Source organism: Astatotilapia calliptera, chromosome 12 (genome assembly GCF_900246225.1).
Source record: "Astatotilapia calliptera chromosome 12, fAstCal1.2, whole genome shotgun sequence".
NCBI classification, from domain to species: Eukaryota; Metazoa; Chordata; class Actinopteri; order Cichliformes; family Cichlidae; genus Astatotilapia; species Astatotilapia calliptera.
In genome coordinates, this window is record NC_039313.1 from 27,152,478 (window position 1) to 27,178,899 (window position 26,422).

Genomic DNA, 26,422 nt, shown 5'->3' on the forward strand with positions numbered 1-26,422 from the left:
TATATATATGTATATATATATATATATATATATATGTATATATATATATATATATATATATATATATATGTATATATATATGTATATATATATATATATATATATATATATATATATATATATATATATATATATATATATATATATATATATGTATATATGTATATATGTATATATATATGTATATATGTATATATATATGTATATATGTATATATATGTATGTATGTATATATGTATATATATGTATGTATGTATATATGTATATATATGTATGTATATATGTATATATATATATATGTGTGTGTGTATATATGTAGTATATACATTTCTGACATTCAAAAACAAAACAAAAACAAATCAGCGACCAATATAGCCACCTTTCTTTGTAAGGACACTCAAAAGCCTGCCATCCATGGATTCTGTCAGTGTTTTGATCTGTTCACCATCAACATTGCGTGCAGCAGCAACCACAGCCTCCCAGACACTGTTCAGAGAGGTGTACTATTTTCCCTCCTTGTAAATCTCACATTTGATGATGGACCACAGGTTCTCAATGGGTTCAGATCAGGTGAACAAGGAGGCCATGTCATTAGTTTTTCTTCTTTTATACCCTTTCTTGCCAGCCACGCTGTGGAGTACTTGGACGCGTGTGATGGAGCATTGTCCTGCATGAAAATCATGTTTTTCTTGAAGGATGCAGACTTCTTCCTGTACCACTGCTTGAAGAAGGTGTCTTCCAGAAACTGGCAGTAGAACTGGGAGTTGAGCTTGACTCCATCCTCAAGCCGAAAAGGCCCCACAAGCTCATCTTTGATGATACCAGCCCAAACCAGTACTCCACCTCCACCTTGCTGGCGTCTGAGTCGGACTGGAGCTCTCTGCCCTTTACCAATCCAGCCACGGGCCCATCCATCTGGCCCATCAAGACTCACTCTCATTTCATCAGTCCATAAAACCTTAGAAAAATCAGTCTTGAGATATTTCTTGGCCCAGTCTTGACGTTTCAGCTTGTGTGTCTTGTTCAGTGGTGGTCGTCTTTCAGCCTTTCTTAACTTGGCCATGTCTCTGAGTATTGCACACCTTGTGCTTTTGGGCACTCCAGTGATGTTGCAGCTCTGAAATATGGCCAAACTGGTGGCAAGTGGCATCTTGGCAGCTGCACGCTTGACTTTTCTCAGTTCATGGGCAGTTATTTTGCGCCTTGGTTTTTCCACACGCTTCTTGCGAACCTGTTGACTATTTTGAATGAAACGCTTGATTGTTCGATGATCACGCTTCAGAAACTTTGCAATTTTGAGACTGCTGCATCCCTCTGCAAGATATCTCACTATTTTTGACTTTTCTGAGCCTGTCAAGTCCTTCTTTTGACCCATTTTGCCAAAGGGAAGGACGTTGCCTAATAATTATGCACACCTGATATAGGGTGCTGATGTCATTAGACCACACCCCTTCTCATTACAGAGATGCACATCACCTAATATGCTTTATTGGTAGTAGGCTTTCGAGCCTATCCGGTTGTTCAGTGATGACGCGACAAATCCTACTTCCGGGTCTAAAGTAGTCTGCGTTTAATATGGCTTTTGTGTTGTTAACATGTTTAATGTTATGTATTTTCTTATATTTGATCTCAAAAAGCTCCTAAAACAGTCAGTGATCACTGTTGACCTCCCTCGGCTTTTATTACTGCTAATCATTTATTTAAGCTCAGTTTTTAAAACCTTAGGATGTAACTACAGCCCAGCCCATGCAGCAGTATATGACTGACTAACCTCGTATTGTGGATGGATTAACTCAGTTGTTCTCCTGGCTGAAGTTTGGTCCTTTTACAGCATCCTGCCATGCGATTACATTTGTTCCTGACCACCGAGAACACTCACGGTAACTTTTATCGAGTGGAAAAAAAGTTAGCTTGTTTATATTATGCTAACATAGCTGTGTCGCTAGCGGTCACGTAGCACATCATTATATACCAGCTAGCCCAACTTCAGTAACCCTACAAACGTCACTGCTGTTTAGTTTCCTGTCTTCATTTATGCTGGAAGTGATAACAGAGCTGTACATTTTAATTTGTTTCCAAAACCCCGCAGTCAGGACATGCTATATTGTATTTAGATAGAAGCTAGCGAGCTAACTCCCTGCTAACTTCTAACTCCGTTAAATGTCATAAATTCCGTTTTCATGGATGCCTGAATGTTAAACTCAATTGTTACACCTGGTAGAGCAGAACGCTGATCATTTTATTAAAGATGAAAGACTTTAGACAGTTTTTCAACTCTCAGTAATGCCATAGTGGTCGTTTGATATATGGACCTGCAGCGGAGTTTAGACCCAGACACTGCTAGTGACGTCAGACTGAACAACCGGATACACCTTGGAGTAAGACAACATGCATGAAGAGGATGATGTGGACAAAATACTCATTTGCCTAATAATTCTGCACTCCCTGTATAACTAAGGGAGGGTTTAGGGTAATCTAATAACTACAAGCTTTTTCAAAAAGTAAAGTTTTAAGCCTAATCATCAAAGTAGAAAGAGTTTCTGTGACCCGAAGCCAAACTAGGAGCTGGTTCCAGAGAAGAGGGGCCTAAAAACTGAAGGCTTTGCCTTCCATTCTATCTTTAAATAACCTAAAAACCACATATAAGGCAGCAGGCCAAGAGTGGAGTGCTCTATGATTGATTTGACGCTATACAGGGCTCTAGAATGCGACCAATTTGGTCGGAAATACAACCTAATTTCTCAATGGTTCGACAAAAAAAAATCCTACGTTGTTGGAGCATTACGGCTACTGTAGTCAGGAGCGTCGCAGATTAATACGTACTGTGCTTCAACATAATATTACTATATTCTGTTTATTGTGCACCCCAAAAATGGCACCTGTTAAGAGACATGCTTACAAAGCGGATTTCAAACTCTTATCAGTCACTAAGTAGAACATGAGAATAAAGCAGCTGCGAGAGAATTCAACATTCATGAATCAATGGTATAGAAGTGGAGGAAGCAAGAAGAATGAGTGGACTAAAGTTCATAATCCGGTGTGTCTTATGGTCCAAAAAATACGGTAATTTATCTTCCTTGTAGAAATGTGCTCCAAATAAAGAACGTTGTGTTGACAAGACTGTTAGTTAATCATTTACAAATTAATATTGTCAGTAAGGACAGCAATTTTTAAAAAAAATGAACATCTAAAGTTGCGTTGTTAAGTGATGTGGTTGAAAAATTTAGGTGCACCTAATTTTTGCGCTGGTGCACCTAAGACAGAAAGATAAAATTGCACAGCAGCAGTGTGTGTATATGCTTTCTAATGATACTCCCTAAGGGAAGCATGCATAATGTAAACCATATTGGTCCTGGCATGGAACCCTGAGTAACTCCAGAAATAAACTTAATGCTTGAAGAGGACTATATATTTAAATGAAAAATTCTGAGCCTGTTACATGTGACTGACACCACCGCAGCCTTTAATTTCTATGGTATGCTCTAATTTCTGTAACAAAATATTGTGGTCAACAGTATCGAATTCTGCACTGAGCAGTGGGACAAGCACAGAGACGTGCCACTGCCAGAGGCCATGAGAAGATCATTTATAACCCCTACTAATGCTTTTTTGTACTGTGATGAATTCTGAAACCTGAGTGAAACTCTTCAAATAAACAATTTCTCTAAAGATGATCAGTTATCCGTTTTACAACTACTTAAAGATTTTTTGAGATTAAAAGGAAGGTTGGAAATTGGCCCCTAGCTGGATAAAGTGATGGCCTTTTAAGTAATGGTTGAGTTACTCCCAGCTTAAAGGCCTTTGGTACGTAGCCCATTAATAGATATAGGTTGATCATATTTAAAATTAAGATATATGTCGCAATGGCATGACATCTTTGAGTTGTAGGAAGCAATTACTGAAGATCAGCTGGAGAAAGACAGATAGAAATCAGATAGAATCAGATATGAACTCTGAGTGTGGACCAGGCGGACAATAGATAGACAACAACTAAAAACAGATTTTCGAGTTTTCCAGTCAGGATGCACGAGGCTAAGTGTCAGGCTTTAAAAATTAATTAAAACTCTGATGTATGGTTAAGGTGGAGTAGTGGAGATTGCTGTCACTCCCTCACCCCAGCCTGTGCTATCAGTTAGTATTAGTCAGGCATGTTAATTCATTTAAACTAACATAATCATCCTGCTGTAACCCAGTTTATGTAAAGCAGAGTAAATCAATATGTTGATGAATTATTAATTAATTTACTAACATGGACTTAGAAGAGAGATATCTGATGTTAATCCACAACAGTTTTTTTTTCATTGCAGTTTTGAATAGTATATTGTTACTTTTTTGTGATTTTTTTTTTTAAATGTTTAAATCATTTATTTTTTGCTGATGTTTGGTTTGTTTTTGGTGGCCTGTGAGCAGATAGTGTCTATGGGGATGGAGTTGATAACATGGTTTGTTAAATGTGGTAACAAGAGGAGAGAAGCTGCAGAGAGGTGTGTGTAACTCTGCAACTCTGCTTCCGGGTCCCAACTCTGTACAGTCTTTTTTTTTTTTTGTTATGTGATATTTGTTATTTTTTGTTTTGTTGTTGTTGTTTTTTTTGGGGGGAGGGCAGGCTGCTACATCCAAAGTGAAATGGATGTAATCGTTCCTAAGACCAGTTTTTCCAGAGAAACTTTTCCAGTCATCAATAAAGCTCAAATTGGTTTTAGACAGTCAGCAATTTTGGGAGAACATGCCAAATATCTCACACATGGTCCAGTTTGGGTGGGGACCAGAAAAAACTGCAGAGTCCGGTAGGGCTGGGCCATACCGTTCACGGTAATACCGGGCAACAATGTCATAATGTCGGGCAACAATAAGAAAATGAAATATCGTGATAGAATATGGGTAAAACCCGCATGCGCAGTGCCTTTGTTTTCATACGCAAATGGCAGAAAAAGCGTGCCGGTAACAGAGAATGAGAAGGGCGAAAGCGGATCGGTGAATGAAACGGATGAAACAGAATTGGTTCTATGTTGCAACTTCAGTGGTGTCGCACTGTTTTAGCTTTCGTCCGTCAGATACACAACAAAGCACTATTTTTGGTAGCGCATGCTAGCGGGCCGTCGTTATTACCATGTTTTTTGGAAAATATGGCACACTTAAAATCAATCCTTTGAGTTTTCTGAAAATCGACAGTGCCCCTTATAATCCCATGTGCCTTATGTATGAATTCTGGTTGTGTTTACTGAATTCGAAACGATTATTTGTGGTACACGGTGCTGGAAAATGTTTTAATACGACTTTGCTAAGCTACGAACGGAGTGATACGCACTGTGCTTCAACATAATATTACCGTATTGTGTGTGTATAACCTCTTTTTAAATATATATATGGTTATGCTGAGGATATGTCGGCCAATTTCCACTGGAAATGCCTTTTGGTTAAACTGTCAGCAAGGATTTTGCATTTGCACTGTTAAATTTTTATATAACTTTAATGCACATAAAAAACAGCTGCTTTTTTAATTGATTTTTTTTTTTTGCACGCATAAAGTTGTGGAGTTGTAAAGTATTTTGCCTAGTGTCAGTTATATCGTCACTTATATCGTTAATTATATTGTTATCGCAAATTTTCAAATGTATATCGTGATAAATATTTTTGGTAATATCGCCCTGCTCTAGAGTCCGGCATTGTTGTAGCAAAGTTGCACACTGATTCAATGTTAATTTTACTTGCCTGCAATTGACATTCTTGCCAACATGAATTATATATTTTTGCAGAATTTACATTTGTCGTTAGCCAGCATTTTCAGGGTTCCTTCAGTGCCGTGGAAGATAATTCCCTCGCTCGTGTTGGTGCTGAAAGACATTGCATTCATTTTTCAATGCTGCTCTGAGAAACACATTATATGACAGAAATAGTGATCTTGATGATGATGATATTCAGTGCCACTAATGAGCATTATCACGGTCTGATGATCTTTCTTTGCAGTGAACAGTATTGATTGTGAAACAGTGCCCATAAATGAGAAGACCCTGGAGGATCTAGGCCCAAGTGGGCCTAAACCCATCCTGCCTTACAGTTCAATGTTCATCTTTGGACAGACCAATCCGTGAGTTCTGAGCTCTGCTTCCTCCCTCCATATGGTTATAAGGTGCTACCACACTGAGCCATCACAACATCCTGTGAATGTTAGCCAGTGTAGCTCTTGGGTGGTATTTTATTTCATATCTGTAAAAAAGAACATATTGCATGTCTTACTAAAAGCCAATCTCATGGTACAGATGAGTGCTGACAGGCACCAGTTGTATATAGCATTTTAACACTGCTGGAGTGTGGGAAGGGACAAGAACAGTGAAGCAACAGCACGTACTTACTTCTTTTTTCTTGGCCTCTTTTTCCTCAGGGTGAGGCGGTTGTGTCACTATATTGTGACTCTGCGTTATTTTGAGATGTCCATCCTGGTTGTCATTGCGATGAGCAGTATTGCTCTGGCAGCAGAGGACCCTGTCTGGACTAATGCACCCCGCAACAATGTGAGACACAGAGTACACAGTAATAAAACTACATACAATACCCACTGTACTCATACAGAACTGAGAGAAGTATATTTTCTTATCTTTTCTTCTGCCTGAGTCAGGTTTTTTATATACATTTATATATATTTTTTGTCTGTGTGTGGCGCCTAAAAATGGGGCCATACATCTATGATAGATTATTATATACTGGATTATTACGCAAGTAGAACTATTTCAGAATAGTATCTACAGTTTCTTTTCTACTTTGTTGTCTTTGTCAGTAATAATCGAGTCTTTTTACAGGTGCTCAAATATCTGGACTATGCCTTTACTGGTGTTTTCACTTTTGAAATGGTGATCAAGGTAAACACTAATACCATTTGAAATTCACTATTGTTCACTGTATTTAGTATGTGTTTTCATTATATTTTATCAGAAGCAAACTGGTGAGTCATTTCAGTTTTTACTTGCAGAAACCAAATAAGTAATACTATAATACGATACTGAGGCAGGAATGTACCTCACTGTGACCAGTGCAGTTCACTCAGTATATCTGCTGTGTTATGGTTCTTATATGTATAATCCACAGTATTTAAATCTGACAGTGTTCTGTCAGTGAGGAATTTAACACCATATTTAATCGCATTTCAATATTCATTTAAATCTGCAGTTCATGACTTTTGTCTTACTCTTCTGCCAGCGAGAGTGATTACACTGCTGTCTCTAACATTTTTTTGTTATTTTTTTATTTTTTGTCATACACTATTACCATTGTAATAGTGGATACTCATTATCAGCAAAAGTATAAACAGAAGAAAGTCCTTATAACAGTTGATTTTAATAGGTAATTTTAAGTTAAACAAAATAAGCAAAAGAACATAAATTACCTGTTCTTGGTTTAGATGGTAGACCTGGGGCTATTGCTTCATCCTGGATCCTACTTCAGAGACCTGTGGAACATCCTGGACTTCATAGTGGTCAGTGGGGCACTGGTGGCATTTGCTTTTTCGTAAGTTCCACAGCTTCTGTCTTTCTGTGATAAAATGAGACATTTACAGATATTGTTAATCCTGAATCTGGTGTGTTATGTGCAATATACATCAAATACCACACTACACTGAGAGATGACATATAATTTAAATGATAGTGCGTACCTTTGGTTAGCCAAATATACAGTCATAGCTACAGTCAAGTTTTGATAGTGGCAAAAACTGTGTTTTATATACTGTACTGGTTCAGTTTTCATTTAATTATTTTTACATGTTTCTAAGTGAAGAACAATCATTTACATTTCATGTTTTGCTTGTTTACCTGTTTTTTTAAAGATTCTCTTAGGTATGGATCCAAAATGTTAGTTTGACGCTCTCTCAGCCACTTAGTTATCACTAAGTACAGATTCACATAATTTCAGCAAATTGTTTCTTATTCACTGGAAGTGGCTGGACAATCGAAAAGCTCACAAACTGATCAACTCTGAGCACTGATAAGGCAGGATTGAGTCACCTTTATTCAGGTTTTGGTCCAGAAGCTGATATTGAGCATGCCACAGCAAACTGGAGAAATTATAAAGAAGAGGTGTCATAACTATAAGTACTGTCTCTTTGCATGAATTTGATTGTTTGTTTGTTTTTTGCCAAGGAACTCTTTGAAGCTTATGAAATGATTGCGATTATTTTTCACTATATCATTGAAACAAATGGCAAAATGTATGAAACACAAAATTTGTTCCTGTGCCAAAACGTTTGCCTTGACCACAAACACTATACACATACACTAACCTTACAAAAGCAGATGACCTCTTTATGTATGTGTGAGAGGTGTGTATGAGAGTGTGTGTGTGTGTGTGTGTTATGATATTGTACAATGTGCTAATTTACATAATCCTCTCCCTGTTTCTGTCCTGTTATCGTTTTGAAGGAGCTTCATGGGGTAATGCCTCCTCTACCTCTCTCATCTTGCCTGTTTGTGTCATTATCAGTGTGTATGTATGTGAGAAAGAAAACATACATGGCTTACACTGCAAAAACAAGTAATTTCCTCACATACTCGGTCTTACTTCTTGACATCTAGGTCACAAAGTATAAAGAAATTAAAGTTAAAATTAAAGTCAAATAATCTAAATTTGTCTTTTTTAATACACCAACAACAATCTACCCTGTTTACTATATGGAAATGTATTTGGCCACAATTCTATGAGGGAAACCGGACAAACACAATTTTCAAACTGTATAGAAATTTAAGCCAATACATTTTTCAGCATCCTTTTGTGAGTAAGATTAAATTAACTGCAAACAAAAATATTTTTCTGTTAAAATTGCCCACTTGTTTTGAATCATGCCAGAAGCTAGGGCAAATCCATTTTACACAGAACACAGTTATATTAAAAAGATTGTAAAATAGTGATTGTTGAAGGAAACAATCAGCAATGTCAGAATGACAAATTACCACCCTTATCTGTTTTGTTTTATTTTCTTTTGTTTGTTTGTTTTTGTTTAAGCAGTAAGCAGTATATGTAGTGAAATTGCTTGTGAGAATGTATCTTTTTGGCAGTGTGTAATGTTTTGTTTGGGACACACGCATCTGGTCCACCAGCTATTCATGCGTCATGCAGATTGAGAACCTGGTTCCAGCAGTGTATCGTGTTGCTTGGCATCAGGTCCTTGCTCTATAGCCATTTGTGCTATTTGGGGACATGGCACGATAGTGCTCATATCTCGTATCTTCCCTGAGCCTTTGAGAGGTGTTTTTATCAGCACTGTGTTTTGCCACAGCTTTGGTTAGACTGGAATGATCACATTAATTTCATATTAATTGTTCAGCAGAGACTTGTTAACATTACAAGAAAACTGGTGCCAGTGGGCACGAGTAGTCGTCAGAGAATATTGAGCTCGTAGCATGCGGATTAGAGTGTGCATGCTAGTACCATGTGACTGTATGCGTGCTCGTAAATAGAGGTGTTAAATGACATTCCTGTGACTGTAGTGTCACATGATTTCCATCTACACCGAAATGATAGGCAGTACTTTGCAAAGGTCTTGAGCCTGCCTTATTTCTTCATATTTTAAACGTAGATAAAAATTGGTGCAATGTCTTATATTAAATCATGTGGACATATACATTGAAATACAGTATATAAGTACACAGTGGGATGCAAAGGTTTGGGCAACCTTGTTAATAGTCATTATTTCCCTGTATAAATCGTTGGTTGTTACAATAAAAAATGTCAGTTAAATATATCATATAGGAGACACACAGTGATATTTGAGGAGTGAGATAAAGTTTATTAGATTTACAGAAAGTGTGCGATAATTGTTTAAACAAAATCAGGCAGGTGCATAAATTTGGGCACTGTTGTCATTTTATTGATTCCAAAACCTTTAGAACTATTTATTGGAACTCAAATTGGCTTGGTAAGCTCAGTGACCCCTGACCTACATACACAGGTGAATCCAATAATGAGAAAGAGTATTTAAGGGGGTCAATTGTAAGTTTCCCTCCTCTTTTAATGTTCTCTGAAGAGTACACGCACACACACGCACACATCCTCCAACCACACACACCCATATTTTGCTCCATTGCGGTTTCTTTCACACCTCAAACATTTAGTAAACAATTAAGCAAATACAAGTAATCTGCGATAAATTGCAGGTAGTAAGAAAATAAACTACTAACTCTTTTACGCTACATCCGCACCTACACGAGTATTTTTGAAAACGCAGCTGTTTCGTCCACACGTAAACGACGTTGGGAATCACCGAAAACGGAGATTGAAGATGAATTGCAGAATGGCAGATAGAGACAAAATACTGTTAATCTTACTGTCTGCAGGTTTTACACGCTTACATACACACGCAGTTACTGTCCCTCCATTTACAAAGGCAGAGGCGTCACGGTGTGATTATTTTACGTGTAGTTGTTTTTTTTTCTCCTGTGTAATAATATTCAACATTGCTATCAATGCATTTTTCAAAAGATGCCTCTCTGTGCAAAATAGGTTTAAAAACATAAACAGCTGTGGGATACTGTTTGTCCGTGATTTGAACCGAGGGAACAAATCGTGGCAGGATCTGCCTGATATTATTTGTATCCCACTGTAACTTTACTGTATAAAGTATAGTATAGTATGTATATCTCCAAAATGTCAGGAGTAGTTAGTCAATACAAGAAGTGTTTGTGAACTAAAAATCAAGAATGTGAGATACTGTTTGACCGTGATTTAAACAGCCCAGCGCTGCTCCCGACGAAGGGAAAACCAATTCTGCAGGGGAGACCTACCTCGGCACTTGTGCAGGTGAAACCAAAGGGAAGATATGCTTCACCATATTTTCTAGTCTTTGGCTTAGAATGAAGTTGGTTTGGAAACATATTCAGCTATGCTTCATCTCCTGCTTTGCGTTTCTGTAGGCGCCCCGTGCTCGCAGTGTCCAAGCGTTTTGTTTTTTTCCCCCCCTTGTCATCCCGCGCCCTCCCCCTGCCATGGCTCTGCGCGCCCCCTAGGGGGCGGGCGCCACACTTTGGGAAGGTCTGGTTTAGGGGAAGGATACAGAAAGCTTTCTCAGAGCTTTAAGCTGTCTGTTTCCACAGTTAGGAACATATTGAGAAAATGGAAGACCAAAGGCTCAGTTCAAGTTAAGGCTCGAAGTGGCAGACCAAGAAAAATCTCAGATAGACAGAAGCGACGAATGGTGAGAACAGTCAGAGTTAACCCACAGATCAGCACCAAAGGCCTACAACATCATCTTGCAGGAGATGGGGTCACCGTGCATTGTTCAACCATTCGGCGCACTTTACACAAGGAGTTGCTGTATGCGAGAGTGGTGCAGAGGAAGCCTTTTCTCCACCCACAGCACAAACAGAGCCGCTTGAGGTATGCTAAACCAGCTTCATTCTGGCATAAGGTGCTGTGGACTGATGAAACTAAAATTGAGTTATTTGGGCATAACAAGGGGCGTTATGCATGGAGGAAAAAGAACACAGCATTCCAAAATAAAAACCACCTGCTACCTACAGTAAAATATGGTGGTGTGGCCAGTGCAGGGACTGGGAATCTTGTCAAAGTTGAGGGACACATGGATTCCACTCAGTATCAGCAGATTCTGGAGATCAATGTCCAGAAATCGGTGACAAAGCTGAAGCTGTGCCGGGGCTGGATCTTTCAATAAGACAACAACCTGAAACACTGCTCAAAATCCACTAAGGCATTCATGCAGAGGAACAAGTACAACGTTCTGGAATGGCCATCTCAGTCCCCAGACCTGAATATTTTTGAAAATCTGTGGTGTGAGTTAAAGAGAGCTGTCCATGCTCAGAAGCCATCAAACCTGAATGAACTAGAGATGTTTTGTAAAGAGGAATGGTCCAAAACACCTTCAACCACAATCCAGACTCTCATTGGAACCTACAGGAAGCGTTTAAAGGCTGTAATTTCTGCAAAAGGCAGATCTACTAAATATTGATTTTATTTTATTTTATTTTTTTTGTGGTGCCCAAATTTATGCACCTGCCTGATTTTGTTTAAACAATTATTGCACACTTTCTGTAAATCCAATAAACTTCATTTTACTTCTCAAATAACACTGTGTGTGTCTCCTATATGATATATTTAACTGACATTTTTTATTGTAACAACCAAAGATTTATACCGGCAAGTAATGACTATTAACAAACTTTTGCATCCCACTTATCAGTATACTTATAAATATATAAATACGGTGTATAAGGCAAAAATGATGTTTGTACAAAAAGCCAATATTTTTGTATTAACATCTTTATTTATTGTCAAGAGGCACTTAACCATCTTAGGCAAGCTTTCTTTTAATTTCTCTGTAGTTTTCAGGAATAGTTCTACAGGCTTCCTAAAGGACATTTTAAAAAAAACCCTCCTCTTTGGATTTTGACTGCCTTTTGTTCCATTCTCTGTTCAGATGATCCCATGTTGCTTAAATAATGTTCAGATCAAGGCTAAGCTGTAGCTGATAATCCATTTAGTGTTTTTCTGTCAGGTATACTTTTACTGCGCTGGCAGTGTGGTTTGGATCATTATCATAATGAAAACTCTGGCTGAAATGCAGACTCAACTCACAACAGAGCCTCCAACATGTTTTACAGTTGGCTATAGACATGTGAATTCATCATTCCATAGGACATTCAGTCTAGTTCTTGTGTAATTTAGCATTTCCTTCCTTAGGAGTATTTGGTGAACTGTAAATGGATGAACTGAATGGCCAGCTGTATCTCTCAGGTCCTGTGTCCAGGTTGTTGCCAATGCTCTTTGGGAATCACCCTGTTGGTGAAAATATATAATAATATTTAGATAATATAATATTTATTTTTGCCTAACTGTGTCATTGTTGGTGTTTTTTTTCTGAAAATTGGAGAAAATGCAGCTAACTTTCCAAGAAAACAAAAAACTTAAAAAAAGACCTTCAGAAAATCTGGAAAACTATTGCTGAAGACCATTTTAAAAACATTACAAGAAAATCTGGATCCATGGAAGCAAAACATAAAGAAGTGAGGTGTGGTTCAAGACTTTTGCACAACAGTGTACATTATGTTCCTTGACAGACATCTGTCTAAATCATCATCATTGTGGATGATTTGTTCCAGACCTGTGCTCAGAAAGTAATACTAGTTAAATTAATGTTTAATGTTTTCAGTGACTAATGAGCATCACTGGCTTCAGTAGAAAATAAATTAAACTTTATGAAACTAGCTGTGGAAACAGCTACTTATTCTATTCTTTTCTGGGGGGGGGTTTAAAATATGAAGTAAAAATAATAGAAACAGTGAAATAGACGGGATAGGAGGACAGATAAGAAAAAACTTACACAAACTTGAGAAGAGAAGAGACCTCTCCCAGAATAGGTAATAGACAACCAAGATGGAGAGGACATATAAGCTTTACCTTCTATCACAGTGAATTTAATTACTTTCGATAGCTCATAAACTGAAAGATAATTGAAAATCTGTTTTTTAATTAATTTTTACTATTTTTTACTTTTATAACTGGCTCATGTACTGCGTAGATGTGGATGCTACTACTAAGTTTATACTATATTAGATATATTTACTGGATTTGTGGAGAAAGAGAACTGAGATAATACCAGCTGATATCAACAAAAAATGCTAAATGTAGGTTTTTTAGATGAATATCAGCCAGTCCAAATTCAAAAGCTCTTTATTATGTAATGTGAAAGGATTCAGTAATTATAAAGTAAGCTCAGCATACAAATAAAATCACGTATAACCTAATCTGACTAGTTTCTCACACATGAGACTTACCTATACCTAGTTACCTATAGCTCTACACTGCAATACAAGAGCAATATTGTTTCCAATTTTGCAGATCACTACGACAGCTTTAAAAGAAATATTGTATCACGTTTGTTTACAAGCCTTTTGAATGATTTAAAGAAAAACACACTGCATAATTTTATGCTTGAAATACTTTAAAGTCAAATTGAGTCTATTTTATCAACATAAAGGAGCTAATGTGTGTTAATTTAATTAGTTTAATTAGATAATTACCAACAAGTAAAAAGCTCTCCATTTGATCAAATGCTGTTAATGCAGAAAGCCACCGTTTTAAGACAAGCAGGATGAATTTTAATTCCAGTTTTCTTATTTTATGGTCATATTTTCTTTTTTTTCTTGCATTTTATTTCATGTTTGATCCATTTACAGAATATCAAATACTTGATATCTCTGTAGATGTGATTCTAAATTGTCTTTATGAATTGAGTTCCTTTTGTTTCTGCAGCAGGTTTAGTCAAATCAAAACAAGTAATTTGCGGATGGTTTTTGCTCAGTCTTTGCCGTATTGTCGCTATCTTATACCAAGCCTTGTTTGACTGTCAGCTGTCATTCTCTCATCATGCATGAATCTTGAACTGCCTACCATTCATTTGATCAAGTGCTTGTCGCATGGACAACAAACCTGAATCCAAGGCCAAATCTTTGAATCTGTGACTTGACCTTCTTGAACTACTCAGACTGCATCATTAAACATGATGAAGCAAACTGCAATACTGGTTTGTAATGTTGGATTCAGATGCAAGTGATAACCCAGTTTTTAGGACTCATGTAACATTTCTTTAATTAGTTTTATTCTAAATGCCGTTATTATTATATAGACAATTTCCTAAAAGGCCATTGTTTTTCTTATTTGATCTCTTCATTTGATATTTTGGTTGCGACTCAGTAGTTGTTGTGTGTATATTACAGACAAGGACATAGCAGCTGCCTGTTTTAATACGACAGTTACTATTTGTGTATTACTTCAGTGAAAGGCTACCTCTAGAAATAGCACTTAGAACGCAATCATACCTACGATTTCACTCTTGTTTTCACTATGTGCTGTCAATGAAATAGTTTATCAACTGCTACCAAACAAAAAAATCTATTGTTACATTTTTTTTTCTTTCTTTCTTTCTGAAACTATGCTGTTGTCAGTTGATGCAAACATATGCCTTATTTTGTTTATGTATGTGAAGCATCCATAAATGTTTTGTACCCTGTTTTACCACTGTTCTCCCCCAAGTAGATTGCAACAAGGTGTGACCAGGTGGGGAACCCCCCATGCAACCCCAATCCACTTGCATCCTACTCCACCCCATTTTACCTTATACCTCATCCTAATACACCCTTTTAACCACCATTCTTTTTATGCTTAGATCAGCTTCATGTATAAATTATTAAACTCATGCTTCAGTGAAACAAATGTCTTTTTAAACATAACAGTAATGTGTCTGAGTGCCATCAACTAAAACCTGCCTGTACTTACCAAAACCCTTAACTACATTTCAATTAGCTGTACAGACATTTTTCATTGTTGTATTTTCTTGTATTTCAATCCCATAACATCAATTAAGTCCCAAATAACCCAACTAAGGTGCCTATAGATTGGAAATAATTTGTTTATCGCACATTGCTTTGAAGCTGATGGCTTGTTGTTTGCATACATTCCAGGCTCCAGGTGCTTAGTTATCCTGTGGAAGATATTACTACCTGGTCATATGTCAAACATTTATTTTTCACTCTTACTGGTTGACTCACCTGGAAGTTGAGAAACATTTATCTTGGGTCCCACACACTTCGCATTGCCAGCAGTTATTTCATCCATAGTCACTTGAAGTTGTAGATTTTCCTTTACTTTCCTGGTTGCCACGTCACTGTGAATCACTTCCAGTGTGTATGCAGTTGTAGGGATAACGTAATTTTATTTAAAAAAAAATCATGAATATAGAAAACATAGTTTAAGGCTCACGTGTTGATTTTTTTTCCCCATTTCAACCTGGGAACAAAATAGAAAACCTGTGAATGGTTTAGTTGTAAATGAATTGATAATGTTCTCACATTTGAATTTCATTTGGATAAAACTGTCAGTAGCGGATTCAAAGAAGCTAATTCAAAATGGACTTCTGCGCAGAGAAGGAATAGAAACAGTATGAAAATTTCAATTAAATTTTATTTACATAGCATGAAATCACAACTACAATTGCCTAAAGGCACTTTATATTGTAAGGCAAAGACCCTACAATGATAAAAAGAACATAGAGAAAATCCCAACAATCATATGACCCGGTATGAGCAAGTGCTTTGGCAACAGTAGAAAGGAAAACCTCCCTTTTAACATGAAGAAACCTCCGGCAAGGCCAGGCTTAGGGAGGGACAGCCATCTTCCATGACCAATTGGGGGTGAGGGGAGGAAAACAGGACAAAGACACGCTGTGGTACAGAGCCAGAGATTAATAATAACTAATAATTAAATTGAGAACAGAGAATTGTATAAACACATAGTATAAGTGAAAAGGGTGACATTCAATGCATCATGGGAAAACACAAATAAGCCCACAGTCTGACAGCGAAGTTCTCTAATGAGGTGATATGGCACTAGAAGGTCACTTATAAGACCTGATTATTTAAGACTTTGTATGTGAAGAGCAGGATTTTAAATTCAGTTGCTGGATTTAACAGGGAGCCAATGAAGAAGCCAGTATGGGAGAAATACTCTTTCTCTTTCTAGTCCCTGTCAGTACTAGTCCCTGTCAGCCCAAAGCTGATAAACGCATAGACTGTTTTTTCAGCATCAGATGAGTATTTTGCTAAATGACCGTGACATATCTCCATGAAATGAAAGAATGCTACACATGTGTTTTGCCTTAGTGTCACCTCAAGTTGAATGCTTGCATAGATGCAGTTATCCCTTAGTTGATTCTTTGCCAGCTCCACTGCTAATACAGTAACTGCTAACATTAGTTAGCACGAGCTAACTCCTACATGCTCATATATATGTATATGGGAAAGCAGGTGGTAGAGAGCAGAAATAAGCACAGAGTGGGGATAAGTGACAAAACATGACTGATGATATTCAGTGAGTTACGCAAGTGTAGCAATTGTAGGGGGTACTGGGAATTCTGTAACAGCAACTGTATGCAGGCTACAGCAGCTCAAATGCCCAGTTTGAGATTTGACAATGAGATATGTAGAAGAAAATCAGTTAATTAATGAGCTGGGTAGTAGCAGTTTTAAACAGTGTGATCAGCTGATGTGCTGTGGTTAATTGACTGCTTTAATGTGCTTCACATTGGTCAGCTGACTTGGGTTAATGCATGCCTGGCAGACATTAACACAATGTTGTGTACACTGTTGGCTCTTTTAATAAGTCTATTTATTTTATTTTAGTTTATCGTAAGCCCGTGCATGCAGACCAGTACCTTTGACTCCCACCACACTCTGGAACACAAACATAGAGGAAATGTTTTCTGATGGTGTTGCAGAATCTTGATTACTCAAAGCCAGAAAGGAAAGAAAAGGAACACACGTATGTAAAGAAAGCTCTTAAAAAATGCGGTTATCCCAACTGGGCTATCATCAGATCAATAACGATGCACAGTAACAATGGTCAGACATCAACATTGTCATCCTTTATGTCGCAGGTTTATCAGAGAAACTCAGGGAGAATCTTCTCCAAGCACGACATCCCAGTGCATGTCAAACCCAGCCACTACAAAAACTGGTTCATCCCAAGGACACAACTCCCAAACACAAACTAAACAACATAATAATAATAATAATAATAATAATACATTTTATTTAAATAGCGCCTTTCAAAGCACCCAAGGACACTGTACAACAGATAAAAACTGGAAATATACACAATGATAAGAATAGAAGATAAAAGTTAAAACATACAGAAATTTAAGAATAGGCAATTTTAAACAAATGAGTTTTAAGGGTGGACTTAAAAAGAGAGAATGAGCTAATATTTCTGAGGTCCGGGGGTAGGGAATTCCAAAGTCGAGGGGCAGAGCAACTAAAGGCCCTCCCTCCAATTGTGATCAGACGAGCAGAGGGAACAGAGAGAGAAAGAGAAGATGAAGATCTGAGGCAGCGGGATGGGAGCTTCATCTGTAATAAGTCAGAGAGGTACGGTGGAGAGAGAGAGTGAATAGCCTTGAACGTATACAGAATTATTTTAAAATGGATGCGAAATTTGACCGGGAGCCAGTGAAGTTGCTTCAGGATTGGGGAGATGTGGTGGGTAGAAGAAGTCCTAGTAATAATACGGGCAGCAGAGTTCTGGACACGTTGGAGCTTGTTGATAGATTTTTGTGTGAGGCCAAATAATAATGAGTTGCAGTAGTCAATTCTAGAGATAACAAGATTATGGATGAGAATGGCAGTGGCGTAAGGTGTGAGGAAGGGGCGGAGGCGATTAATGTTACGGAGTTGGAAATATGCTGCACGTGTAATATTATTGATATGCGAGTTAAAGGATAATGTGCTATCGAGAATGACACCCAAGCTTTTCACAGAAGGAGAGATAGGGACCAGTGAGTTATTGATGGTGAGAGAGAAATTGTTAATTCTGGATAGCAGTCGTTTGGTGCCAACCAGAAGAAGTTCCGATTTATTGCTGTTGAGTTTAAGAAAGTTGGAGGAGAACCAAGAATTGAGTTCAGCTAGACAGAGGATAAGGGAAGGTGGAGGAAGAGTAGAGTCAGGTTTGGTAGAGAGATAGAGCTGGGTGTCATCGGCGTAGCAGTGGAACTGAATATTATATTTACGAAAAATATATCCGAGTGGAAGAAGGTAGATGATGGAATTAAACCTCACAGGTGTGCCATAGTGCATGCTGTGCAGTGCAGCAGTGGCGGAGCGGGGGGGGGTTGGCTTAAGCCCGGGTTGTTTTTTCAGAAGCCCGGGGTCTTTTGGAGTGTAATTTTTTCATAGTTAGATGCCTGGCTGACAACTGTATAAAACAAAAAACTACACACAATATTCGAAGCACATAGTGCACACTGTGGGAATTTACAACTGTGCGTAAATCCCCCCTAATATTGGTATGATCCGAGCTCAGGCACTAAGCGGGGCGGGGCAGCTGCAGCCTGCGAGTGCGCTGTTGGAGAAACAGAGCCAGACAGACAGAGGAGAAGTGAAGTTCGACCAGGTACCAAAGCAAATCATTCGTACTGTACAAATAATGTAAATATGACGGTGTATCATGAAAGATTGATATCAAACTGATCACTTGACCCATATTACATTACTTGCTCTTCAATTGAATTAACAAATAGCGAAATGAAAAGCCGAACAACAACAATGCTGTTTCTTTAGAGAGTCTTAGCTTACATGTGTGTCTATTTCATATTTTCAGTTGTTACCCTCCACGGCTAAATAAATCGGTTTCAGTAATGTACTGATACACAAGAATGGACGTAAGGGGCTTCTTTCAGTGAGAAAAGAAAAAACAGAAGAACATTTTTTTACTGTACAACATCAATTTAGAGTAAACTTGTTTTGTTTTGGATAAATAAATATTGAAATATCTTTTGAATTAGTTAAATGTCAGAATAAAGAGAGACAGAGCTTTCTATTTTTTTATCACTTTCATCAAATTTAGGAGTACATGTAAACTAAGTTTATTGTTAATTAATAAGAAAACTCCAGACGATTCCATTCTGAGCTGAAGAAGCTTCTGAGAGGTTAGTAGAGTCCATGTGAGTAAATTGGTGGCACAGCTGTGGATGCATATAAGGCAAAACACAGAGCCTGTTTCTTTGAAATGGGAAAATCAAGAAATGTCAACCAAAACACCAGGAAACGAATTGTGGAGCTCCATAAGTGTGGCTCAATTTTGAATACAATTTGGTGCCATTTGCAATTAAGAAATGCAGATAGTTTCTCTCTTTACTCTTAAAGTTAACAAATATGTTTTTTATATTTATTAATCTAAAAAAAATAAACATTTAGTCTGATTTGATGTTACAATTAAAAAAGTGTTTGTGTTTTCATCTGAAGAGTACGTAAATATCTGGTTTCAACTGTATATTTGATGATTGTCAGCACAAAGAGGGAGAGAGAGGAACAGAGAGGGATAGAGAGGAGAATGAGGACAGAACAGAGATGGAACAAGAGCAGGTGAGACACACGTTAGTCAAATGGTTGTTTACAAAAGAATCACCGTATCATAGGTACTCTTTTATCCCGTACCTAGTGTTTCTTTTTAGGTTTGTTATTTTTCAAGTTATATATTTATTAAGTTATGCAGGCTTGTTTGCACAACAAGGCTAAATAATTATATGAACTTTTCTGAATCTGTACTTTGGTAGAAATAAAAAAAATAAGTGTAGTGCAGGTCTATGATGATTTTTAGTGCTACTATCATCTAGTTTTGATTCTGGTTCTGTCTTGGTTAAGTCCTAAGCAGTCCTGATTTTGAACTGTTGCAGTCCTGTTTTAATTCCGGATCAGTTCTGGGTCTGGTTGAATTGGGGTTTAGTCCTTGTGTCTTGATACAGCCCTGATTATGTTCTGCCTTGCTGCTTAATTAAAAGCACCCCCCCCCCCCCCCCCCCCCCAAAAAAAAAAAAAAAAATCCCACATGCATACTACCCTTTAGGGCTAAGCCCCGGGTGTTTCAAATGTCTGGCTCTGATTTGAGGAGTGTATAGTGGGCTTCCCTCTGTACTTATCCTACTAGAGCTTAGTAGAGCATTTGATACTGTTGAACATAATATTTTATTACAGCGATTGGAGTATGATGTAGGTATAATTTCTTATGGTCTTCTTCTGACAGTGGACTGAATTTATCTTTATCTATACATGAAGCTAGATAACACACCAATTACTGCAGGAAGCTCTTAAAGACAAAAAAAAACCTGGATGACTTATAATTTCCTGCTTCTAAATTCAGATAAAACAGGGGGTACTGTACTCAGCCCTAAAAATCTTAGAAACATGGTATCTAACCAGGTGCTTACTCTGTCTTGGCCAGTAACACTTTGAGGAATCTTGAAGTCATTTTGACATTGGTCTTTCAGTGAACAAATTAAACAAATGTGCTGGGCTGCTTTCTTGCATTTGTTCAATAGTTCTAAAATTAGGAACACCCTGTCTCAGAATGATACTGAAAAACTAGTTTATGCATTTATTACTTTTAGGATGGACTATTCTAATTTACAATCAGGTTGTTCGAAAATCATCCTGAAAGTTAATCCACTTAATCCAAAATCCTACAACAGAAGTACTGACAGGTACTAGAAAGAGAGAGTATATTTATTCCATATTAGCTGCTCTTCATTGGCTCTCTGTTAAACCTCTGAGTAGTTTATTTTACGTAATTTTATATATTTATACACACACACATGCACACACACACACACACACACACACACACACATATATATATATATATATATATATATATATATATATATATATATATATACACTGAACAAAAATATAAACGCAACACTTTTGTTTTTGCTCCCATTCCCCATGGGATGGACTTAGAGACCTAAAATTCATTCCAGATACACAATATAACCATCCCTCCCAAACAGTGGTCACAAATCAGTCCAAATGTGTGGTAGTGGGCACATCTGCTATATTGAGATAATCCATCCCACCTCACAGGTGTGCCACATCAGGATGCTGATCTGACACCATGAGTGCACAGGTGTACCTCAGACTGCCCACAACAAAAGGCCACCCTGGAAGTTTACAGTTTTTTGTTCTATTGGGGGTCTGGGGACCCAGAACCGGTCAGTATCTGGTGTGACCACCATTTGCCTCATGCAGTGCAACACATCGTCGCATGGAGTCTATCAGATTGTCAATTGTGGCCTGTGGAATGTTGGTCCACTCCACTTCAATGGCTGTGCGAGGTTGTTGGATATTCGTGGGAACTGGTACACGCTGTCGTATACGCCGGTCAAGCACATCCCGAACATGTTCAATGGGTGACATGTCCGGTGAGTATGCTGGGCATGCAAGAACTGGGACATTCTCAGCTGCCATCTGCCCTGAACAATGTGAACCATGATTCATCCGTGAAGCGCACACCTCTCCAACGTGCCAGACGCCATCGAATGTGAGCATTTGCCCACACAAGTCTGTTACGGCGACGAGCTGGAGTCAGGTCAAGACCCCGATGAGGACGACGGGCATGCAGTTGAGCGTCCCTGAGACGGTTTCTGACAGTTTGTGCAGAAATTGTTTGGTTGTGCAAACCAATTGTTCCAGCAGCTGTCTGGGTGGCTGGTCTCAGACGATCTTGGAGGTGAACCTGCTGGATGTGGAGGTCCTGGGCTGGTGTGGTTACACGAGGTCTGCGGTTGTGAGGCCGGTTGGATGTGCTGCCATATTCTGTGAAACGCCTGTGGAGACGGCTTATGGTTGAGAAATGAACATTCAATGCACGGGCGACAGATCTGGTTGACATTCCTGCTGTCAGCATGCCAATTGCACGCTCCCTCATTGCTTGTGGCATCTGTGGCATTTTGCTGTGAGACAAAACTGCACATTCCAGGGTGGCCTTTTGTTGTGGGCAGTCTGAGGTACACCTGTGCACTACTCATGATGTCAGATCAGCATCCTGATGTGGCACACCTGTGAGGTGGGATGGATTATCTCAATATAGCAGATGTGCCCACTACCACACATTTGGACTGATTTGTGACCACTGTTTGGGAGGGATGGTTATATTGTGTATCTGGAATGAATTTTAGGTCTCTAAGTCCATCCCATGGGGAATGGGAGCAGTAACAAAAGTGTTGCGTTTATATTTTTGTTGAGTGTATATAAAAAAACACCCAGCACGCCCCTGCGGGCGGTTTATCCTTCAAGCTCGGGTCCTCTACCAGAGGCCTGGGAGCTTGAGGGTCCTGCGCAGTATCTTAGCTGTTCCCAGGACTGCGCTCTTCTGGACAGAGATCTCCGATGTTATTCCCGGGATCTGCTGGAGCCACTCGCCTAGCTTGGGAGTCACCGCACCTAGTGCTCCGATTACCACGGGGACCACCGTTACCTTCACCCTCCACATCCTCTCGAGCTCTTCTCTGAGCCCTTGGTATTTCTCCAGCTTCTCGTGTTCCTTCTTCCTGATATTGCTGTCATTCGGAACCGCTACATCGATCACTACGGCCGTCTTCTTCTGTTTGTCTACCACCACTATGTCCGGTTGGTTAGCCACGACCATTTTGTCCGTCTGTATCTGGAAGTCCCACAGGATCTTAGCTCGGTCATTCTCCACCACCCTTGGGGGCATCTCCCATTTTGACCTCGGGACTTCCAGGTTATACTCGGCACAGATGTTCCTGTACACTATGCCGGCCACTTGGTTATGGCGTTCCATGTATGCCTTGCCTGCTAGCATCTTGCACCCTGCTGTTATGTGCTGGATTGTCTCTGGGGCATCTTTACACAGCCTGCACCTGGGGTCTTGCCTGGTGTGATAGACGCCAGCCTCTATGGATCTTGTACTCAGAGCTTGTTCTTGTGCTGCCATGATTAGTGCCTCTGTGCTGTCTTTCAGTCCAGCTTTGTCCAGCCACTGGTAGGATTTCTGGATATCAGCCACCTCCTCTATCTGCCGGTGGTACATACCGTGCAGGGGCCTGTCCTTCCATGATGGTTCCTTGTCTCCCTCCTCTTTCTTGGGTTTCTGCTGCCTGAGGTATTCACTGAGCACTCGGTCAGTTGGGGCCATCTTCCCAATGTATTCTTGGATGTTCGTTGTCTCATCCTGGACTGTGGTGCTGACACTCACCAGTCCCCGGCCCCCTTCCTTCCGCTTAGCGTACAGCCTCAGGGTGCTGGACTTGGGGTGAAACCCTCCATGCATGGTAAGGAGCTTTCTTGTCTTTACGTCAGTGGCTTCTATCTCCTCCTTTGGCCAGCCTATTACCCCAGCAGGGTACCTGATCACGGGCAGGGCGTACGTGTTGATGGCCCGGATCTTGTTCTTACCATTCAGCTGACTCCTCAGGACTTGCCTGACCCTCTGCAGGTACTTGGTGGTTGCAGCCTTTCTAGCGGCCTCTTCATGGTTGCCATTTGCCTGCGGGATCCCCAGGTACTTGTAACTGTCCTCTATGTCTGCAATGTTGCCTTCTGGTAGTTCAATCCCCTCAGTTCTGACTACCTTCCCTCTCTTTGTTACCATCCGACTACACTTCTCCAGTCCGAACGACATTCCAATGTCATTGCTGTATAGCCTGGTAGTGTGGATCAGTGAATCGATGTCTCGTTCACTCTTGGCATACAGCTTGATGTCATCCATGTACAGGAGGTGGCTGACAACTGCTCCGTTCCGTAGTCGGTATCCGTAGCCAGTCTTGTTAATGATCTCACTGAGGGGGTTCAGGCCTATGCAGAACAGCAGTGGGGACAGAGCATCTCCTTGGTAGATCCCGCACTTGATGGTGACTTGTGCTATGGGCTTGGAGTTGGCCTCTAGTGTTGTACGCCACATCCCCATTGAGTTCCTGATGAAGGCTCTTAGGGTCCTGTTGATCTTGTACAATTCTAGGCATTCCAGTATCCAGCTGTGGGGCATTGAGTCATAGGCCTTCTTGTAATCAATCCAGGCAGTGCACAGGTTGGTCAGTCTGGTCTTGCAGTCTCGGCTGACTGTTCTGTCTACCAGTAGCTGGTGTTTTGCGCCTCTGGTATTCATGGGGGTATTCATATATATATATATATATATATATATATATATATATGTGTATATATGTATATGTGTATATATGTATATGTGTATATGTGTATATGTGTATATGTGTATATGTGTATATATGTATATATATATATGTATGTATATGTATATGTGTATATATGTATATGTATATATGTATATGTATATATATATATGTATATGTATATATGTATATGTATATGTATATATGTATATGTATATGTATATAAATATATATATATATATATATATATATATATATATATATATAAATATGTATATATACATATTTGACATACTTATTCAGTAATGCGCATACATTCTTATATTTGTACATATATTTATTCTTATAATTCTCAGATTCCTATTCTTATATTTTGCTTTGTTCTTATGCTATTGTGTTTTGCACACCTCTGTTGCTTGTGAAGCTTGCACACAAGAATTATACTCGCATGTGCTGTACCAGTGTACGAGCACATGTGATGTGACAATAAAAGTGATTTGAATAAATTTAAAATTCTTCTTGTCATATGCAACGTCTTGAAAAATTCAATTCAATTTCATATCAGTTTTATTTATATAGTTCTAAATCACAACAACATTTGCCTCAAGGCCCCATCTCATCTTTAAGACGTCATAGTACCATATCATGAAATTTTGATTTTAATTGTGGTTTCTAAGGTGTTTAAAAATAGAATAGTAGGCAGTCTTCAGCTTTCAGGCCCCTCTTCTGTAGAGTAAATGGTAAATGGTCTGTATTTGTATAGCGCTTTACTTGGTCCTAAGGACCCCAAAGCGCTTTACACTATACACAATCATCCACCCTTTCATACACTGGTGATGGCAAGTTACAGTGTAGCCACAGCCACCCTGGGGCGCTCTGGACACTGGCGCCACCCTCTGGTAAATGGACTGGTTCTTATATAACGCTTTTCTACTCATCTGAGCACTCAAAGCGCTTTACACAACGTGTGCATTCACCCATTCACAAGCACATTTTTCTAATAGCTAACATTCACACACATTCATACTCCGATGGATGCATCGGAGAGCAATTTGGGGTTAGTATCTTGCCCAAGGATATTTGGCATGCAGACTAATCGAACCACCAACCTTCCGATCAGTAGATGACCTGCTCTACCACCTGAGCTACAGCCACCCCACCACCAGTAGGCAACAGGTGAAGTGTCTTGCCCAAGGACACAACAACCGAGACTGCCGGAGCCGGGCTCGAACCGACAACCTTCCGATTTCAAGACGAACACCTAACTCTTGAGCCACGATCGCCCCACTAGAGCTAGTCCCCAGTTTTGATTTGGGAGACAGACGATCTCTCTATCTTTAAGATTAAGCTTATGATGATGATGTACTGGCTGCATCTTTTTCACCTGTTTTTACTCTGTGTGTTTTCACACTTTGCATCAAATTTTGCATACACTTTTTGTCCTGTCTCTCTTGGCTGACCTTCCCTGAGCCTAGTTCTGCTGGAGGTTTCTTCCAGTTAATAGGGAGATTTTGCTTTCCAAGTGCTTGGTCATAGTGGGTTGTCTGATTGTTTGAGTATTCTCTCTATTTTTGTAGGGGTCTTTACCTTAAAATATAAAGAGCTGTTATGATTTAGTGCTATATAAATGACATTGAAGTAGCTAGTATTCAGCAGTCATTTTGCCTGTAGTCACTTAAAGTTGTCAAATGGCATTCACTTTTTATGGTCTCTGGTGACCACGTGACTTCCAGTGTGGTTGAAGCTTTTAAGATATGTCATGTTACTTTGCCAGGACAGTGGCTCTTTGTTTCTTCGATTAGACGCTCACCAACTTTCTTGGAATGTGTCCTGACTGCAGCACTGCATTTACAAGCATGGCACTGATATTCATCTTGTCATCAAGCACTGAATGTTCTCTGACTCTTGCAGTGAAAAAAAAATTATCCAGTGGTCTGTTAGAAG

General features: G+C 39.1%; 1 protein-coding gene across 16 annotated transcripts in view; it reads left to right on the top strand.

The window, feature by feature from the left end:
* LOC113033089 (voltage-dependent N-type calcium channel subunit alpha-1B-like) overlaps positions 1–26,422 on the top strand; it is a 321,621-nt gene that overhangs the window by 165,995 nt on the left and 129,204 nt on the right. For 13 of the 16 annotated variants that reach the window (XM_026186433.1, XM_026186426.1, XM_026186427.1 and 10 more), the window contains 6 exons: positions 5,968–6,088; positions 6,383–6,512; positions 6,798–6,857; positions 7,397–7,503; positions 8,412–8,423; positions 15,037–15,057. In XM_026186433.1, coding sequence (XP_026042218.1) covers positions 5,968–6,088; positions 6,383–6,512; positions 6,798–6,857; positions 7,397–7,503; positions 8,412–8,423; positions 15,037–15,057 — 451 coding nt within the window. The remainder of the gene's footprint in view (positions 1–5,967; positions 6,089–6,382; positions 6,513–6,797; positions 6,858–7,396; positions 7,504–8,411; positions 8,424–15,036; positions 15,058–26,422) is intronic. The other 3 variants (XM_026186420.1, XM_026186434.1, XM_026186419.1) reach the window with 2 other exon arrangements.